The sequence below is a fragment of the Colias eurytheme genome, chromosome 6 (genome assembly GCF_061535395.1).
Source record: "Colias eurytheme isolate Ceu_HAF_F1 chromosome 6, ilColEury1 Martin Lab GWU primary, whole genome shotgun sequence".
Taxonomy (NCBI): domain Eukaryota; kingdom Metazoa; phylum Arthropoda; class Insecta; order Lepidoptera; family Pieridae; genus Colias; species Colias eurytheme.
In genome coordinates this window covers 8,346,650-8,367,373 of record NC_142985.1, presented here as the reverse complement: position 1 = coordinate 8,367,373, position 20,724 = coordinate 8,346,650, and the positions used below count along the sequence as shown (strand labels likewise).

The following is a 20,724-nucleotide window of genomic DNA, read 5'->3' as shown; positions in this document are numbered from 1 at the left end:
AAAAATGATCAAAAACCATATCCTTAGGTCTAATATCAAATTACATTGAAATATTTACCAAATTGATTACATTAGGTATATTAACATGATCTTTTATATAACAGTGGCTCTTTTAACACGGTTTCGATATTCTTATAATAAAATATAACACTTTCAAAAAGCATTTAAAAATCAATAACATAAGTAGACATAAACAAAAACAATAGAGTATATGTATTTAGATTCGTTGTTACACTTATTGGGGTTACACCCCCAAGCTGTTAGCTGGTTAACTTAATTATTATTAATACAATATTCCCAGAAATACTGTGCGTGTCCATAATGCAAATCATACTGTTCGTTAATCTTATTTGTATCTTATTCTATACGAAATAAGAGCCATATTCGTGTGGCATGACGCCACGTCGCGGGTAGAACGTGTGTGTTAGGGAGTAGTTGAGTAGATTCCTTATATTCGAGGTGTAAATATCGGCGAAACGGAACAAACGCCTTGAGAAATATGTCGGGTTATGGTATGTACGGAATACACTGCCGAATTGCGGATTGAACACTGATTTTGTGGCGTTTCTGAAATTAAGTAGTAGAAAAATTGAATAATGTAATTTGAGTAATAGACACAAATCTTACTTTAAAATAAATGTTCTATGCAAAATGATAATCTAGTATATTATCTACAAATTACTGTGCTTTTTAATGTAAAGATTACGAAAATTTTTGAACTACACAAGTCGCTAGAGAAATTTTTATTTTAATACGTAGGAACACTAACGACATCTATACTTCGAATCAATGTAATGTTAACTATGATGTGTACTGAAAAAACAAACTTATTAAATTTCCTTTTAATCATTTGAGAAACTCAATTTCACACTTTAAATCCTTATGAAACTTCCGTTTTTGTAAACAGATAGACAGTTATTTATGAAAGTCATTAAAATTATTTATAAATTACCTGAGAAAATCTCTCTCAGCCATCCATTTTTCGATAACTTCAACTGCTTCTGGATCTTTGTAGTCTTGATGGTCTTCAATTAGCTGCGTTAACATTTGCAACCAATTGGCATTTTGCTTGAACGTTTCCGTATTTAATGTGTTAATCTCGTGCTGGAATAAGAAATATTTACTCAGTAATTATGTCTGCCTTTATATAAAATGAAAAATAATAAATGGTATGCTTTTATTTTTCTACCTATCTATTTTATTATCACTGCCAATCAAATTACCTACTTCCAACTGAAACGTCATCATTTTGAAACAATAACAACTAACGCACTCACGAATTATCCAGAGCAAAACTCTGCTTACGCGTGTATTAGGCGAAGTTTTCTAAAGAGCGATACACTAAACTTTGAACTTTGCTGCCACGAAATAAGGTGTTTTTTTCCGATGACTGTTTTATACAAAGCCACTCTGATACTTTTGACGGCTATTAATATACGATTGTGAGTGTAGTTTTTTATAGTGAATCAATCAAATTATTTAAAAAAATATGTACCGTTAATTCATTTATAATAGCTCCCGTCCTCCAACCATGTTCCAAAGTGACATCAGCCAAGTCGCTATATGGATGGTCACCAAAATACAACACCTGGTGACCACTCCATCCTGTCAGGTCTTGTAGCTGCTTTACTGTGCCCTGAAAATAGACAAATATTTAGCAAATAGTTTGAATGCAAAAATGTAGCCCACTCATAATATTGTAAATCAAATGGTTTGGTTGTTTGTTTATTACTTTTTAACACACATACTGAACGGATTTGACAATTTGGTACATAGATAGATAAAATACCTACTTTATCTAACCGCGCTTGTCTTGCAATTTTCTGATCGATTACTATTATTTATTTTATTTTCCTTTCTATAAAAGAATTTGTTTTGATAATAATTGATGAATTTATAAAAAGGTCAGTGGCGACATTCGAAAGTTTTACGCGTAAATATATTTTGACGATTCATTTTAATTTTTATTGATATAAAACTTGTCGGCTACATTTTATATAGTAAACCATAACAAATGAGAGTGCTTATTAAAGTAATTTTGCAAATTGAAAATGAATAATACAATAATATTATTTATCGTAAGAAATATTAAACGTCCCTGAAGAAACAAATACATATTACATAATATAATAAAACCACACCATGAAGGTTATCTTCCAATTCAGGTTTCTATATCGAATTACAATATAAAAACTGCAAAGACGTAGGCAGTTATATGGTTCATGTTATATATTTTATATTATGCTTTTGTTGTAACTGGCGAGTGGTGAGGTTTTTATATGTATTTTAGAAAATAATAAATAAATGCTAAATAAATAGCATTGTAATTCCGTCGTAAATTATAAATTACAGTCAAATTATGGAAATATTCAATGTCCTGACGCTTGTAGTATATTAATTAGAATTTTGCGAGTTGACCTTATTCATAAGGTAGAACTGCTTAACAAGTATCTATCCCCCCGTACCAAGGTATCTTATAGCAGTATTATTTCCAGTGTGGAAAAAAGACAACGCTATACAGGTCGTCTAGCGCCATCACTAGCCCACACTGGAAATAATACTGCAAAAAAAACATAGTAACCTCCTCCTTACTCAGACCTTCGTTAAACTGTACCTATTTGACAATTTGTAATAATTAATATAATAAAAGGAATAAGATATCAGTTTAATACAAAAAGTGTACGATCACATTGTTTACTTTATGAAGCCATCTGAAAGCCTTGACCTTTTATTAAATTATGCATTACATTTATTTACATTTTGCTAAAACTTGTGAATTGTTTTGTAAAATATTATTATATCCCCTGAATATAATAAAGCTTTTTACATCAAAATGTGCAAATAAGAAAAAGTTTACTATTCATATTATATTTCATATTCATATCTTCTAAACTATTACCTCATAATAAATAATGCCTTTTTCCAACGATGTAACCTTTTCCCAAATATGTGTGTTAGCGTTTTTATCGAAAACTCGTATCGGTCGTGAGACTTCTGTGAAGAATTTCGGCTTATTCGCATTAACTATCACTACATCGAAATATTCTCTCCAATCGTGGCCCACGAGCATCTCCATTCCTGCATTTCTGAAAATATAAAACAAAAATTTAATAATTATTCATTGATTAACTTTTATCCATTTACTTACATATTTACATATCATTTATACATGAACACATATTTGTTACAATTGAAAAATAATGATTGAAGTTAGGTAAATAATATTAAATGAATGGAATAAAAACGTTAAAAAAACTTCAATACATCTTTAATTATACGACAAAGCGCAAATACGGCAATCCACTATCATAATATAAAACATGCTTACTAATTTATTTACTATCAAAATCAAAATATACTTAAGTCTTAAATTATATAATTGACAGAATATAAGACTACTAGCGGTCCGCCCCGGCTTCGCCCGTGGTACCTACATGTTTAAACTATCCTATCTTTCAAGTTGGATCGAACTGCGCAGGGTGTGCGAATTTTATTATAATCGGTTAAGTTTAGGAGACCATTGAGGACAAACATTGTGACACGAGATTTATATATTATGTATATTAAAAGATTTGTTTGGGCACTATTTGAGACAATAATTAAAATTAAAACATACACAAAGTGAAAAGGACTGTTTGTAACAAGGAAAAGTTTCTTTCCACACTCTTGTAGAATTTGAAAATATTTCTTTAAGTCCGAGTTTGGCCTGATGTATTCTTCCACATTTTGGGCTACAATTTTGTGCATGATGGGGTGACAACTTTGTACTGAGTTCTGAAAAGTGAAAATACAAAATTTAATTTAAAAACACAAATCATAATCTTCATTTTTTATATTTTCGTAATAGAATACGATTGTTTTAATTATTTTATAGCGATATGTGCAGATTTCGAGCTTAATCCAAAGGGCGAAACTGCTTTAGAAAAATTTACAAAAAAAATAGATTATGAAAATGTTTATATCGATATAACTAGTTAACTAGTTACTTAATTAAAATATAATAAATTAGCGACCCGCCCCGGCTTCGCACGGGTGCAATGGCGGCCGACATCACATTAGAAACCTCAAAAATAACAGTACTTCTCCACTATTTAATAGATGTTATTATACATATAAACCTTCCTCTTGAATCACCCTATCTATTAAAAAAAACCGCATCAAAATCCGTGCGTAGTTTCAAAGATTTAAGCGTAACTACAAAGGGACATAGGGACATATCTAAATTTTTCTTACCTTTACATCCAAAAAGAGAATTTCCGGGTGGTAGTCAATGTGGTTCTTGTTGAAGTACTCAGCTACGTTACAGAGTAATCCCATTTCAGGTACAGAAAATAAATCGGCTAAATGTACCATTTTTGCCCTATTCGCCTAAAAAATAATATTTATTAAAAAATGTTATAATCATATTTTTGTATGTCACATACAAAAAGGTTTGTAACAAATAACTGAAAAAACGCTGAAGAATAAAAAAAAATTTCGTTAACAAGAATTTGTAACATGGGCAGTACTTTGTTTAAATATGAATTTATATAGGTAAGTAGGTACATAGCTACGTTTTCTACAGCAAATATACTAACACCTAGAAAAAAAAAACTTGTTTATCAAACTAATTTCAGCTGGTATTTACTACTAATGTCATTAAATCTTAATATACATATATAAATCTCGTGTCACAATGTTTGTCCTCAATGGACTCTTAAACCACTAAACCGATTATAATAATTAAAAATTCACACACCATGTGCAGTTCGATCCAACTTGATAGATAGGATAGTTTAAACATGTAGTTACCACGGGCGAAGCCGGGGCGGACCGCTAGTACACTTATATATGCTTATCATCGTAAAATCATTACCATAAACTATGCAGATTATAAAACCAGATTGAAATGTAGGTACCTAACATTTCAAGTCGTAAATATTTACTCAATACACAGATGGTATTATTTACCATCCTCATATATCATGATGTATGACATATCATGGACTATGATATAATTTGCAGAAGGGGAACGCACAAATGAATGATTGCTTACAAGTGCACTCATTACAAACAATCAATACATATACATATAGTAGTACATATACGTATATGTACAATCTTCAGTTAAAGTAACGAAATGATGAATTGGATTCAAGACTATTATTATTACTTACATTTTTTATTTATGCTCTAATCATATCAAATTATAGAGTTTATTTTGAGCGCCTTAGAAATTATCTCATTAAAAACATGCAGATAAGATAAGACTAATGGTATTATATATAGTAAAATTGTGTAAACACTTTTTTTTAATCTCAAAAATCAAATAATTAAGTAATATCTTTCATTTATTTCCATGCTAACTTTGTTTGAGAAATGAATTTAGAATAGGTTTAAAATTGTATGAAACCTTGAAAAAATAGAGGTTTTTGGCATGAAAATAGAATAAAACATAACTTATTTCAAACAATGAGCAGATACTTATTTGCTGAATATAGCAACATAATTTAATATATTTATAAACTAGCTGTGCTCCGCGGTTTTACCTGCAGTACTCTGCTCCTGTTGGTCTTAGCGAGATGATATATAGCCTATAGCCTTCCTCGATAAATGGGCTATCTAACACCGAAAGAATTTTTCAAATCGGACCAGTAGTTCTCGAAATTAGCGCGTTCAAACAAACAAACTCTTCAGCTTTATAATATTATAGTATAGATTTATTACCTTATGTGCTCTGGTATCTCCCTCAACATAAGCTATTGGTATGATTCTATTTCTATAAACTTGTAGGACTTCATCAGTTGAAACAGGTGTCAAACCTCTGTATACGGCGCCAAATTGAATTTGCAAAAATGAGTCTAGCTTCAAAAGCAATCCTTTTTCAATATCATAGTGCAATCCACGAACTGCAAAATTTGGCTTGTACTCTAATTTCGATATTCCCGCTGGGTACTGTCAAATAGTAAAATTATTTATTAAGATAATTAATTCCATTTATTTATATTAATTTAGAACAAAAGTTGGAATTTGATGTCTATGACAGTAAAATTTAGATTCTAACAACTAATCTGCACTCAGAACTCACCTTTAGTTCCTTAGGAAGATAATGAAAAATACAATTTAGTTAGTTAGCACTCAATTATCATACAGATATAAGTGCATACACAGAATTAATTGAAAAGAATTATTGCCAGATTTTAATATTCCAATCTTTGATAAACTTGTACCAGGTTAATATCGGATGGTTGATGTTTATTATGGACATACAATTTGTATACTTACTTTGTACTTTTCCAGCAACATATCTCTTCCAAGATTGTAGAGCAAATGTTCGAGGGATGGTTTGTAATGTGCCAAGGTATAATCATAATCAAACCCATACACTTGTACCTCGGAGAGATCTAGCTCATTACAAGCAAACACGCCCTGTGGATTTACATCTTGAGGCAGCTTCTTGGCTATGAAACAAAATATATTTCAATACTATTTTTACAGTTCTCTATTTCAATTACTTATAAGTAAAATGTAAACAGATTTCTTATGAATGTTATAAAAAAATTTGGTTTAAAAATATGTTAATTCATTTATGATAATAACACTGTCACATAGAATATAATAAGACTAGAAGTGATAATATCTAGTCGTTGGTTATTTTTATAAGAGATGTTGTCCTGTCCTATGTGCAAATTGTCAAACCCGTGAAGTTTAGTTCAGTTTTCACATTTTCTTAAACTTTGGCACAATTTCTCGAGTTTTTCTTTTATAAGATCCTTCTCCAGTCAATAACAAACACATCAAAATGAGAATTATCGAAATCGGTCCCGCCGAACACACGTGATGCCGTGACCAAGGGAAATTGGATTTTATTTTTATAGAGATAAACAATTTGTCAATGGCTTAACTATTAAACTGCTCTCCTTTATTTTTACAATCAGGATGAGATACTAATCAAAACCATTTAAGGTTCGAAAGACATTAGTTAGTTAGGCTGTCAGGTAGTTATAATATTAAAAGAGTTAAATAGACTTATAATAATTACCAATTAGCTTGTTTTACAATAGTCATCACCATAAAGTTGTAAATATAAATATTTCAAAGGTAAATTGATTGCATCCTACAGCACTTTTAATGTAAAAATAAATTTATATAAGTCAGAATAAAATATATTATAGTACTTACATTTACACTTCAATTTCGTACGACAATACGCCTCATTCAAAAGTTCTCTGGTTGAGAAGTTTTTGGCCGAAACAAAAACATAACTGGCACCATCTTTATGTGATAAACTGCGTTTTAATTTAAGAAATCTACTAACACGTGTAAAATACATATTTATTAGGAGTAAAAATAACACAATATTCTCAAAAAAAAAATTAAGTTGATATTTGTGTGCATAACATTATACTTAATAAGAAGTGCCCGTAACTATTTTTTTATGAATTCAAGACACTCAGTTGCATTTTAAAATTTAAACGTTAATGGTTGCATAATGAAAAAAATTCGTTATGATCTCTATTTTAACACTAATTTCACGTGCATACCACTTTGAATCTGTTATTTACTGGGTGTCACAGGTCACTTGACAGATCACAGATTGTCTGCTGTCGTTTGACGTTTTAAATTTTGGACATAATTGGACCACAGATCACAAATAAGCATCAGTGTCAATCAAGTGTCAATTATATAATAGATTATTAATAATTATATTATGAAAAAAAAATGTTGTGGTTTTATGAAACCACGGTAAAAGTGAAACTGTTCGAACGGTTCCGAACACTGCTTTGTGTAGCGCATGTCGCGTGACGGTCGGCAGCCGCGATACACACGACATGCGCTACACAGACCAAAAAGTTTGAGACGATGTAATAAAAGTTTCACTTTAACAGAAAAAAAAAATCTTAAAAAAAAAATAGAAATAAAAAGTAGGCACAAGTCGTCTATCGCCATCACTTGGCCATCACAGTACTTTCTGCTTTATAACGTCACAATAACTCCCCTGACAACTGCGGCTTCGTACTTTTTAATGTTTATGAAATAATGATCATGAGGCCTGATTCGATTCAACACGACTTTCCTATTTCTATTGACTGGAAAATATCATAACAGACTATTCTCGTTTATTATTCTAATATCTTCCCCGTTCTCTTGATCTGATCTTGATGCCGCGGATCCTGCCGCATTGATATAAAGTTTATTTCACTATTTCCCCTTACTATTCGACATCGAAAATTAAAACGTGGAAGAATGTGGAAAATAAAAAAAAATAAAAATAGTTTATTTCCTTTCTAAATTTTACACAATTTGGAGTAGTAAAATAAAGTAAAGTAGTAAAATATTACTATAAATAAAAGAACACGCACAATATAATTTTTATTTAACAAATAATGACTCGGTTTAAATAAAAGCGTATTATTGAATTGATTCAAAAACAAATAAAAAATGCGCTTAATAAATGAGTATATTTTTACACATAAACAGAGTACATAACTGATTTACTTGTTTAATTATAATTGAGGGAAAGCACTTCCTATATAGTTCTTGCTGCGATATCTAAATTTGTACGTAACAAAGATTATTTCGGTGTTTGCGAGCTTTAATTTACAATCGTCATCCACCCGTGCAACAAAACAAAGAGTGTATAGCGCCATTTCTAATTCTGGGGAAGTTCCAATGACCAATGATCCTACTGGTTTTATGATCCCTTGTTGATCGTAGTGTATTTTCATGATAGTGCCTTTCTGCGAATTAAAAATTCATTTTAATAAATAAAAACAAGACCCTAATACAGTAGTTAGGTATGTAGAGCTTCATTATTTTATTTATGTACTTACGTCACCAAGACTAACATATTTCAGATATCCCAAATAATTAGCTCTATTTGCTGCTTCTTCTTTAGAGAAGTATATCCAATTGTGTAAACCTGAAAAAAGTTTATTCATTTCAATCCCATCTATTAGATGTATCGTACAAAACTTATGTGAGTTTATCTATAAAGAATTGAGTCGGTTGGTACGGTCGATGAGGTTTATAAAAGTATAATTGATAAAAAAAATGTAAGTACATCGCTAAAAAAATTACCTAATATTTGATCATTTTTCAATTCTGATACAAATACGTGTTCAAATCCGGAACTACTGATCTTTCCCATTCCTCTCGAGTATAATCCAAACCACATTTGCTTCAGAAAATCTCTTTGTTGGCGAGGATCTTGGCTTACGTAGCCTATAATAAATACATCATCACATTAGAAGTATTCAAACGCATTATTCATTTTTCATACAACTCATATAATATGTTACCTTTTTCCTTTAAAAAGTTCATTAGGTAACGAATAACCGAAGTAGACATAATAGCGTCCATAAATGCATTTTCTTCATTTCTTTCCTGAAAAAAAAAACTTTTAACTTTAATTACTTGTAATATTTATATACTTACTATGGCTGAAATATGTATAGGTACGTATCACAGACATACATTAATAATTTCTCGACCGTATCTATATTATTATACCTACCTAGTGTTACTTTTCATTACGATTATGAGGTACACCTAATTTATTCTAATTACAATAGTAAATAGTTGATTTTCGTTTTTAATCTTCAGTTGTTAAAGTAATTTACGAAATAGATTATAAAAGAAAACTTTTATTTGGTCAGATTGGGTTTTATAAGTGTTTAAGTAGGTAGTTAAATCAGCGAAATAATTGAGAAATACTAACCTGAGCCGTAACATATTCATTCACTAAAGTATTCCTCTCGTAGTTATCTAAAAGCGGTACGAGTTTCTCTATTGTCGGTATATTCCATGCTTCAGGTGATATAGTGAGTAATCTGCAAACATCATCAATAAAGTTCAACATTAAAAATAGGTACGTTAGCAATGTGCAATGTCACCTTTGTTAAAGAAATAAAAAACACGCAGAAGCTAGACTTGATATAACTTTACTGGATTAATTACTATAGGTATCCTAAAATACAAGCGCTCGTTATATTATGCATAGAGAATATACAGTATTTACGTAGACCGTTAACGAACGAGAAGTATTTTTATTTTTTAACGTTTGAGAATTAATGAAAATAGAAACAAGATATTTTTATTCTATTGCATTTATATCAAACCCACAATGTCAAATTATTTTAGTGTAAACAGGCGTAGATCATTCTTTCGTTGTTCATTGTTGAGGAGCGACGAGCGGCAGGACAACGAGGCGTCCGGCTCGCGTTGAACGAACGGGAGCGGGGCTATACTTAGTAGTCGACGACGCGCGCGTAGGCGACGGCGGGGTGCTTTCGCCCCGCAACATCCGGTCCCCGTCTGTTTAACTACACATGTTTTGTACCCTTTGTAAATTGTATAAATATAGTAAGATTTTATTGTAAATAGTAGTAAGAGATCAAGCTGGGAGGAATAAAGAGCTATCAAGGAAGAAACTGAGTTTTCAATCAACATACAGTCCACAATATTCAGTGGTCCATCGAGCGCCGGATCAAGAGTACGAGCGAGCTGAAACCCTACTGGAAGAAGAAGCCATCGATATCTACGGGATAATATCGAAGCATGGTCGTCACACGCAGCCAGGGCGAAGCCGCGGACACGGAAGACCGGGCTATGGAGCAAGTGCGGCAGGAGAGGGCTCGACGTTTAATACTCGACCCTCCGGCCTCACCGTCGGAGTTGAGGACTACCACAGCCACCGAGTCGGCTGACGTAGCGCAACTACGGCGGCGATCACCTACAAGGTCCGTCAGATCGGCACGGTCCACGGGGAGCACGGCCACACGAATTAAAATGGCGGAATTAGAGGCGGCGGAAAAACTCGCGGCCATTCACCGCAAGGAACTCGAGCTTGAAAAAGAGCTCGTAAAGAAGCGTCTGCAAGTCGAGGTGTCGGCAATAGAGGAAGAAAATCTACAAGAAGACATCATCACCGCACAAGACGAACATCAGAAGGTGGACGACTGGCTGCAGGCGAACCCCGTAAACACACGGGGGGAGCCGAGCAAAGACGACAGACAACTACGGTTCGGCGTGCAACGAGGGCGATCTCCCACGCCGACTAAGTCCCGAACGGGCATCGAACAGTTAGCAGCGTCGTTAGAGAAAATGGCACGACCGCGGCTGCGCCACGTAGAGCTCCCAGTATACGCGGGCGCTATTGAAGAGTGGCTGCCGTTTCGCGCTGCATTTAAAGACACGACAGAAATGTACAACGTCTCAGACGCGGAAAATATTCAACGACTACGCTCGTGTCTAAGAGGCGAAGCAAGAGACGCCGTGGCGGCATTACTACACACCGCGACGTCGCCTGCACTGATAATCCGAACACTCGAACAATGTTTCGGACGGCCGGAGATACTCGTCGATAGAGCATTGGACGAATTAAAGAAAATGCCGAGGCCGGGGACATCGGCGAAAGAATTGAATAGCTTCGCCGTTAAGCTGCAAAATATAGTCTGCACAATACAAACAATCGACCGCAAAGGATACCTTTTCAATCCGATGCTGGCGAGAGAGGTTTTGGACAAGCTAAGTCCACATATTCGATCGCGTTGGTGCGACTACGCGCTCACACAAGAGGGAACGATAGACCCGGAAATCGTCGTGCTATCTCGCTTCCTTATGCGAGAGGCCGATCAGGCGCTGCGATACACGTACGCGCCTGTGAGCGACGCTACGACAACAACATCGAAGCCAGCGTCACGAAGGAAAACTGCAGTCTTCAATATCGTATCAACAAATGAAGAAAAGAAAGAAAAAACATGTCCGTGTTGTGGGCGTGACCACGAACTCACTGCGTGCCCGCAATACACAAAACTCAGCGTAAACGAGCGATGGGCGCTAGTAAAACAAAAAGGAATTTGTTTTAAATGTGCTACAAGGAAGCACAGACGCAATTTCTGTAAGGCGAAGTTGTGCGGCGTAAACGAATGCCAGCGCTCACATCATTCGTCATTGCATAACGAAGCACCGAGGGAGGAGCCATCGACGTCTGCGGAAGAAACCGTTATGTCAGTTGCGGACCGCGCGACCACACATCGACGCAACGTTTTATTGAAGATGTGTCCCGTCACCGTGGTTGGTCCACGGGGGGAGATCAAAACTCATGCGCTACTGGATGAGGGATCGACTATATCTCTCATAGACGAGGATATCGCTCGTCAAATCGGCGCAGAGGGCCCCACATTGCCTCTTTGCATACACGGGGCGAACATGAAACAAAGTGAGAAGAACAGCAAATTAGTTTCCATTCAACTAAAAGGAAGCAACGAAGACATCACACACACGGTGAAAGCGCGAACGATGAAAAATCTAAAACTTCATCAACAAGCCATACCGAACTCGCTTCTCCGTTATGAACATTTGCGCGATATAGCCACCGATGAAGTGTGTTACGAACGAGCGCACGCGGGCCTGCTAATTGGTCAGTCAGTCAACAGATCACTGGGAATGCATTGTATCGCGTGAGCTGCGCACGGGCGGTCCCGACGAACCGGCCGCGTCAAGAACACAACTCGGCTGGGTGGTGCACGGAACCGCACCTCAGAGAGCACTTATAAACAAAAATAATGTGCTACACGTTCACGATAGCGAGCATCAACAACAACTCGACGAGCGACTGCACGACATGGTCGCCGAACATTTCAAAATAGAAGCCTTATGCATCGCTAACAAACCACGCATTAGCGACGCCGACGCAAGAGCCACAGAGATAGTTCAACAAACTATAAAACAAATAGAAAATGGTTATGAAGTCGGACTACCGTGGAAAAGAGACAACACTATCATGCCTCTCAGCTACAACAACGCGCTTCGTCGCCTAACAAACATCGAAAGGAAAATGGACGCGTCACCGGAGTTTGCCGACGAGTACACGCGACAAATAAATAATTTATTTGCAAAAGGATACGCGGTACCGTGCGACGGATCGGAAGCAAAAAGCAACGTGTGTTGGTACTTGCCGCATTTTGCCGTTACCAACCCGAACAAGCCCGGCAAACACAGACTCGTGTTCGATGCGGCGGCGAAAAGCTACGGAGTTTGTCTCAACGACGAGTTGTTAGAGGGACCCGACATGTTGCTATCTCTACCGGGCATACTCTTCCGGTTTAGAGAAGGAAGCGTGGCAGTAACAGCGGACGTGCAAGAAATGTTCTTACGAATCAAGATTCGCTCTGAAGATCAGCCTGCACAACAATTTCTGTGGAGAGGTGATAAGCGTGATTCACCACCGCAACAGTACAAGATGACATCGATGATCTTCGGCGCAGCGAGCTCGCCATTCATGGCACACTACGTGCGTAATCATAACGCACAAACCCACGCCGAAAAGTATCCGTTGGCGTGGGAGGCTATCACAAACGGCCATTATATGGACGACATGGTCGTTAGCTACGACAACGTAGAAGAGGCGTGCAGAGCCGTAGAAGAAACAAGAAAAGTGCACGCTGTGGCAGGCTTCACATTGCGTGGGTGGAGCGCGAGCAACGAGCGCATATTGCGAGACATACCGCAAGAGCTGCACGCCACCGCGCCGACTCAGCTAGGCGGCTCACAACCCACGCCTAAGATACTCGGCCTCATGTGGGATGCCGTACGAGACGAATTGGGATTCAATACATCTATGAATCGCGTGCCGGCGGAGGTGCGAGAGCGAGAGCGACCGCCGACAAAGAGGGAAGCACTCAGCGCCGTCATGTCTATCTACGACCCGCTGGGACTTCTAAGCCACTTCACTATACGGGCGAAGATTATACTACAAAGCTTGTGGCGCCTTCAGATATCGTGGGACGAAGCGATACCGGCAGAGGAGGGCGAGTTATTTGCGGATTGGCTTGCACAATTAAAACAAGTCAGCAAGCTACGCCTACGACGGTGCTACGACGCTACGAAGGCACGGGGCGTCGAGCTACATGTGTTTTGTGACGCGAGCGAACAGGCCTACGCTGCAGTCGCGTATTGGCGTACGCTCAAGGACGACGGCAGCTACAACATCAAATTGATTGCGGCTAAAGCAAAGGTAGCTCCCCGACGCACACAAACCATACCGCGTCTGGAGCTACAAGCGGCGGTTATCGGCGCGAGACTCGCTGATACGATACAGCGGGAACATCGATACGAGATCGAACGTACGGTCTATTGGACGGACTCCTCAACCGTCGTTCAATGGGTGAGGAACGACGCGAAACGCTACACTCCGTTCGTCGCACACAGGCTCGGTGAGATAGCCGAGCTAACCAACAAGACCGAGTGGCGATGGCTGCCTACGCAGCATAACGTCGCGGACGACGCTACAAGACTTTCCAACGTCGACGTAGACGTACGTAGATGGTTTTACGGACCGGATTTCTTAAACGAAGACGAAGAACGGTGGCCCACGGAACGAGAAGCGTACGAAGAGGACGACGTGGACGTACTACACATCGACGAGCAGCCTAACTTGTACGACTGGCTGCCGGACCCCGCACGTTTCTCAAAATACGAAACGTTAGTGCGTACGATAGCGCGTGTGTTAACCTTCGTAGACGTGCGTATTAAACGCACCGCTACAAAAATGGAGTATCGCCACATTCAAAGCGCAGAGCGAATGCTCATTCAGCGCGCACAGCACGATAGCTTTGGTGACGATATAAAGAGACTACAGGAAGCGCGCTCAGTCACCAAATCGAGCAAATTATTCAAGTTAGACCCAGTATTAGAAGAAGGAATCGTGCGAGTGAGAGGTCGCATCGACGCGGCTACGGCGCCGGTCGAGACAAAGCGACCGATTATTCTAGACGGCCGACATCGAGTCACACGCCTGCTAGTTCTAAAAGAACACTGCGCAGCGGGACACGCAAATAGGGAGCGTGTGACCAACGACCTAAGACAATTGTATTGGATCATACACTTGCGACCAACAGTGCGTGCCGTCGCGAGAAGCTGCGCGTTGTGTCAAGTGCGACGTACGAAACCACAAGTCCCAGCCAAAGGGGACTTGCCTCGCGCACGATTAGACGCATTTCACAGACCTTTCACTAACTGTGGAGTGGACTACTTCGGACCAATGCAAGTGAAAATTGGAAGAAGGCGTGAAAAGCGGTGGGGCGCGTTATTTACGTGTCTCACGTCACGCGCCGTACACATCGAAATCGTCGCATCGCTGTCTACCGACTCCGCAATCATGGCGCTGAGGCGTATGGCGGCGCGTAGAGGCTGGCCGCGTCTCATCTACTCGGACAATGGGACTAATTTCAAAGGCGCGAGTGAGGCGTTGAAGAAGGCACACGGCGAGTGGGCGGCGGCGCTGAGCGAAGAGGCGCTGCGACACCGCACCGAGTGGCGTTTCATACCGCCGGGCGCGCCGAATCAAGGCGGCGCGTGGGAGCGGCTAGTACGCTCTATCAAGACGGCGCTCGGCGCTACGCTTCACGAGAGGGCCCCCAGCGAAGAATTACTACACACGCTACTTACGGAGGCCGAGTTTTCCGTCAACGCACGACCGTTGACGCATGTGAGCGTCGACCCGCACGACCCGGAGGCGCTCACGCCTAATCACTTCCTGTTGGGCTCATCGGCGGGCCTACCTACGACGACACAATGCGACGTGCAAGATCGGCAGATGTGGCGAGCGAGTCAAGCGCTCGCGAATCATTTCTGGCACCGCTGGGTGAAGGAATATTTACCCACGCTGGTGCCACGCGGCGAGCCACGAAACACAGCAAGGCGCGTATTGGAAGGCGACGTGGTAGTGATCGTGGACCACACGTTGCCCCGCAACACATGGCCGATGGGTGTCGTAGTGCGCACTCATGCCGGCCCCGATGGCGCTGTACGGGTGGCAGAGGTGCGAACAAGGAGCGGCGTGTTTAGAAGGCCAGTAAGCAAGCTCGTCGTCGTGGCCAAGGAGGCTACGCATGCTACGCCGGGGGGAGAGCTGTTGAGGAGCGACGAGCGGCAGGACAACGAGGCGTCCGGCTCGCGTTGAACGAACGGGAGCGGGGCTATACTTAGTAGTCGACGACGCGCGCGTAGGCGACGGCGGGGTGCTTTCGCCCCGCAACATCCGGTCCCCGTCTGTTTAACTACACATGTTTTGTACCCTTTGTAAATTGTATAAATATAGTAAGATTTTATTGTAAATAGTAGTAAGAGATCAAGCTGGGAGGAATAAAGAGCTATCAAGGAAGAAACTGAGTTTTCAATCAACATACAGTCCACAATATTCATAATGCGTTCGAAAAGATTCTATGCAGCAATGTTCTTACTGAACAACATACGAATACGAGTTTTAGTTTACACTAAAAGTACTCTTGCTCTAGCTCTAGCTCTACGTTCGTTTGGTCCAATTGCACCGTTATATTATGTATTTACATAATGGTCATTGGTATTTACCTGGTTATTAAATATAAATTCTAAGTAAGTAGAACTACAGAAAAACCGTTTACTAAAATAATGATAAACTTGATTTCGAATAATTTAGAAAGTACCTAGTTATAGAGGGAATAAGATTTTTTCCGTGAGATATAAATAATGATTGTATTCTCAATTTATATCATATAAATTACATGCAAGTAATTTTTAACTGTAAGTCGAACACGATATAAAAAGTATTGTATTAAAATGTATTATAAGTATTGTCCGGTTGCACATCCTGTCCTCTACCCACTAAAGCTTTGATGAGGTCATCTACATATATGAAACTTTCGTTCGAACTAAGTTTAGATTTGATTTTTATTTATTTGAAATATCGTTGATTTTAATGATATAAGCAGCATGATAGATATATCTAATTAAATTTGAAATATTTAGAAGGAATTACTCTAGGAAACTTATAAAATTAAAAAAAGTCTAAGTGAGGTTAATACCATAATACTTACGGTAATGACGCCTTGTCTTGCTTTTCCTGGGACGTTGTCTTTTCTTGATAATTTATTGTTACATATTTGGCTGCATTGTTTACATCTTTTTTAAGCAGCTCTTCACTTACTACTTGCAGTTCAGCGTCACTTATAGTTGTTGATCCCTGCTTATTGTTGTTTAAAATAGCACTAGGTAATAACCCTGGTTTATTTGCGAGACTAGTTGGAGCTGTCGGTTTTAGTTTGTTGTTGGTAGTACTAGCGGCCGGTTGTGACATTGTATTTTTGGAACCAGATACTATTGAACTCCAGGATCCGGGTTTTGTGGGAGTATTCGTGTGAGAGCCTTGAGTTGGTTTTACCGTGGGAGCTTGAGTGGCAGATGGTTTCTTTAAAATTGAGCTATAGTTCGGCACTTTGGGCAAAGTAGTACCATCTTGCTTACCTTGACCATCATAGAAGTTAATCAAATCTTTTACTTTCCCAGGTTGCTCATTTTTGTTCTGCATAGGTTTTGGTGTTGTAAAACTTGGAGCCACATAGTCTCTTTTTGGAGGTGTTGAAATCTTTTGGGTTGTACCAATTGTCGTTTGTTTCGTTGATGGTGAGGACGTGGGTTTCAGTGTCGGATATTGGGGAGCAACGTAATCTCTTTTTGATGAAGGCTGTGGAGTTTGATTGGCTGTTTGGGGCTTATTATATCCCATCGATGTACTTGTAATCGGTTTTAAAGTTGGAAATTGCGAAGCTACATAGTCCCTTTTGTTATTTGATGGTGATGTTCTTTGTGCTGGCCTTGTAGAGCTGTGTGTGGACTGAGTAGGAGCTGGTGAAGGGGGTCTCAATGTTGGAAACTGAGCATTGCTATCCTTATTAAAAGGCGTTACAGGTCCACCTGCTTCATGTAATAGGAAGTCATTGATCGGATTGTATCTTTCTTTGTTCCAACCTGGGAAAAGATTTTTATTGTAATGATAAAACACCAGCAAGAAAAATTCACTCTCAAAAATATAAAATCAATCATTCAATTTAATTATATACGCAGCCACTCTCTAAGAAGTAAGGGTTGAATCATATCTTGTGAACTAAAAGACAGAGCTAAATAGTTAAGTAGTTAAAAATAAACAATACTAATGCATAATACCTATATAAACAATTTAAAATAACATAGATGATAATATTATTATTTAGAACAGTAGATGATGTATAAACTATTATTGGTCAGATTGTGCTTTGCCCTTGACTTATTAACATCTTTAATCGCACGCATACCAACAGTTCATATTATGTATGTATAATTTATGAATATTTTCTTACCATTATATTATGAATACTTAGTTATGAATGTAGATTGTCGATACATAACAGTAAAATTTAAAAGTAAATGAAAAACGTACCTACTGGAGATGCGGTAGTTCCTACATTTTTACTAAAATACTAGCAAACCGGGCGAACTCCGTTTCGCCACCAGAGACACCTTTTCTTTGCTATAAACCTCACGGAGCCCGAGAATTTTCCAACGAATGCAAAACCGTGGAAATCGGTTCGTGCGTTCTGGAGTTATAGCGTCAGGAAGGAAAACCTGACTTATTTTTATATAGTAGAGAGAAGAGATGTAAGTATGTACATCATCACTTAAATGTCATCGAAATAACTAAATTAATTAATTTTAAGGAATTCCTACAATCTACATATAATTTATTATTATGTTCGAAATACAAAATTAACGATTTTAAAAATTGCCGCGTCTAAAACTATGTAAACTGTGGCATGGCATCTCATTATACGAATCCTTATACGAATCCTTATACGAATTTTGTATGGATAATATTAAATCACCTAGTTTAGTATAATATGGGTATGAGGATATTATTAATTATAAATAAATATTTTATAGGTACTTACATAAACTTAATTGCAGTATAAAACACACAGTAAATGTAATGAGTTTCATTATAATCTATTTGTAGGTACTTATTTCTCTATTAATTATATTTGGAATTCATAGAAAATTTTATATTAAGTATGTTATATTATATCACAACTTTTCACTGAGTGAGAAAGTTTTGCTTGAACTAAAAACACAACTTCAATGATTACTCTCACTTCGTAAACTGGTCATTAGAGTCGAAAATCGACGAGATACAAATTTAACAATGAACGAGACAAGCGCGCGCGAACACGTCTCTCATGAGTCTTGGGTGAGTCTGGGTGAGTCTTGGGCAACTTGGGCCTTAAAAAATCTATAATGTTTAATGTTCTGTGGTTTACCTCATAATCTTAAGTCATGAATGAGTAACATTATAAAATTTAATAACAATCAAATACAATATTGAATAAATCTAAGTGAATAATGGGTCCTCTTCACAATGTTAATCGTTGGTTTAACTTATGCTCAGTAATAATAATGTACTCTGTGCTTCTGCTCGTAGATGTTTGCCGCCAATACGGCAATTTTAAATAAACATCTACGATAACTGGCTAGTCAAGTGGCTTTCTGTTGAATAGACTACGAATGTATGAGATTGACGTAGGCTGTAGATAAACGTATTTATCTAAAGTTATTAGTGTAGTCTATTCTATTGAACGCTACGCTAAGAGTAAGCCACTTGACTAGGGGGGCATAGTCCCTCTGATAGTGCTCTATCGTGATTCGTGAATGGCTGTTTTTAAGAGAAATAAGTATATAATTATTATTATTCTCATCATCATAATATAGTTATGTTTGAAATAAGCACTGAGCAATTTATAGGTCGATTTTATTGCTGCTTCGGTTAATTTTATGGTAGGTAATTGTAATATAAGTAATCACGAATTCGTCGTTAATTGATTTTACAGTTTATGTTTCAACGAGAAGCCTCTAATGTAGAATTTATTTCATTAAGAACCTTTTTCTTTAAAACTGCATTAATAATTTATATTTTCGACAGCTGTTACTAAGGTCAGGTGGGGTAAGAGGGTCACTGGGGGAAGAGGGCCTAGAGACCATAACTAGTAAACCGAAGCGTTTATGACTATGTACTTTCCGTCGATAAAAAAGTGAAGGCGAATTAGTTTGAGCGGTTTTGAGTAGATGTCGCTACGTAGCACAGACATCACAAAAAATGTAAACAAATTTGACAGTTGCGAATTCGACTAACACCAAGTTGGCTCGTTTTTTTGCGAACCCATATTTTAGTGATAAAAGTGTGCTAAAAATATTTTAAATATACACGGACACACTGATACATGGAGAAAACTGTAAGTATTTATTTTATTAATCATTTTAGTTAAGAAACTAAAAAATATTGTGAGTTTCTTTCGCCTGAAAATCCTAGACTTCAAAAACAATAGCTAGGGTAAGAGGCTCACTATTGACGGTGAAAGAGGAACATATGTTTCTCTTCCTCCGTGTGAGGGGTGACCAACATTTTGATTAATTTATAATTATATGTGGATAAAATGAAAGAAGTGACTGACTGTTCTGTACCTATTACAATTTTAAATTATAACTAAAAATTTCTCGCTCATGTGTTTTTTTTTATATTTTTTTATTTTTATTTAATAGGCGGGCAAACGAGCATACGGATCACCTGATGTTAAGCGATTTCCGCCGCCCATGGACATTCGCAACTCCAGAGGAGTCACAAGTGCGTTGCCGGCCTAAAGGACTACGGTATTATATTTATGCCTTCTGTGCCAGTAATTACTTCAGGGCCTCATCTCACCACCAAACCGGAACACAGTGATGCAAGCACCACTATTCGCCAAGTTTCGCTAAGTTCGCCTGTCTCAAAATTCCAGAAATTCCAAAGAATTTCTTTTGGATCAAGAAGATCATTTATATTTTTAACCGACTTCTTAAAAAGGAGAAGGTTCTTAATAGATGAATTAAAATACTGATTCGCAATATTGATTTCATCAT

The 20,724-nt window shown here is 37.8% G+C and overlaps 2 protein-coding genes across 2 annotated transcripts; both read right to left on the bottom strand.

Moving 5' to 3' along the window:
* Positions 1 to 264: 264 nt before the first annotated feature.
* On the bottom strand, positions 265 to 7,547 carry Nt5c (5' nucleotidase C). Its single transcript, XM_090102944.1, has 9 exons — positions 7,162 to 7,547; positions 6,265 to 6,440; positions 5,707 to 5,934; positions 4,234 to 4,368; positions 3,617 to 3,774; positions 2,900 to 3,086; positions 1,496 to 1,636; positions 953 to 1,104; positions 265 to 567 (listed from the first exon to the last, which is right to left on the bottom strand). The coding sequence occupies exons 1-9, from the start codon at positions 7,310 to 7,312 to the stop codon at positions 363 to 365; spliced, it is 1,533 nt and encodes a 510-aa protein (XP_089959070.1). The 5' UTR covers positions 7,313 to 7,547; the 3' UTR covers positions 265 to 362.
* Positions 7,548 to 8,339: 792 nt separating this feature from the next.
* LOC149907829 (uncharacterized) lies at positions 8,340 to 19,015 on the bottom strand. Its single transcript, XM_090102943.1, has 7 exons — positions 18,726 to 19,015; positions 16,839 to 17,769; positions 9,701 to 9,812; positions 9,282 to 9,366; positions 9,061 to 9,204; positions 8,814 to 8,902; positions 8,340 to 8,720 (listed from the first exon to the last, which is right to left on the bottom strand). Exons 1-7 carry the CDS (start codon positions 18,772 to 18,774, stop codon positions 8,487 to 8,489), a joined length of 1,644 nt encoding a protein of 547 aa, XP_089959069.1. The 5' UTR covers positions 18,775 to 19,015; the 3' UTR covers positions 8,340 to 8,486.
* Between the last annotated feature and the right edge of the window lie 1,709 nt (positions 19,016 to 20,724).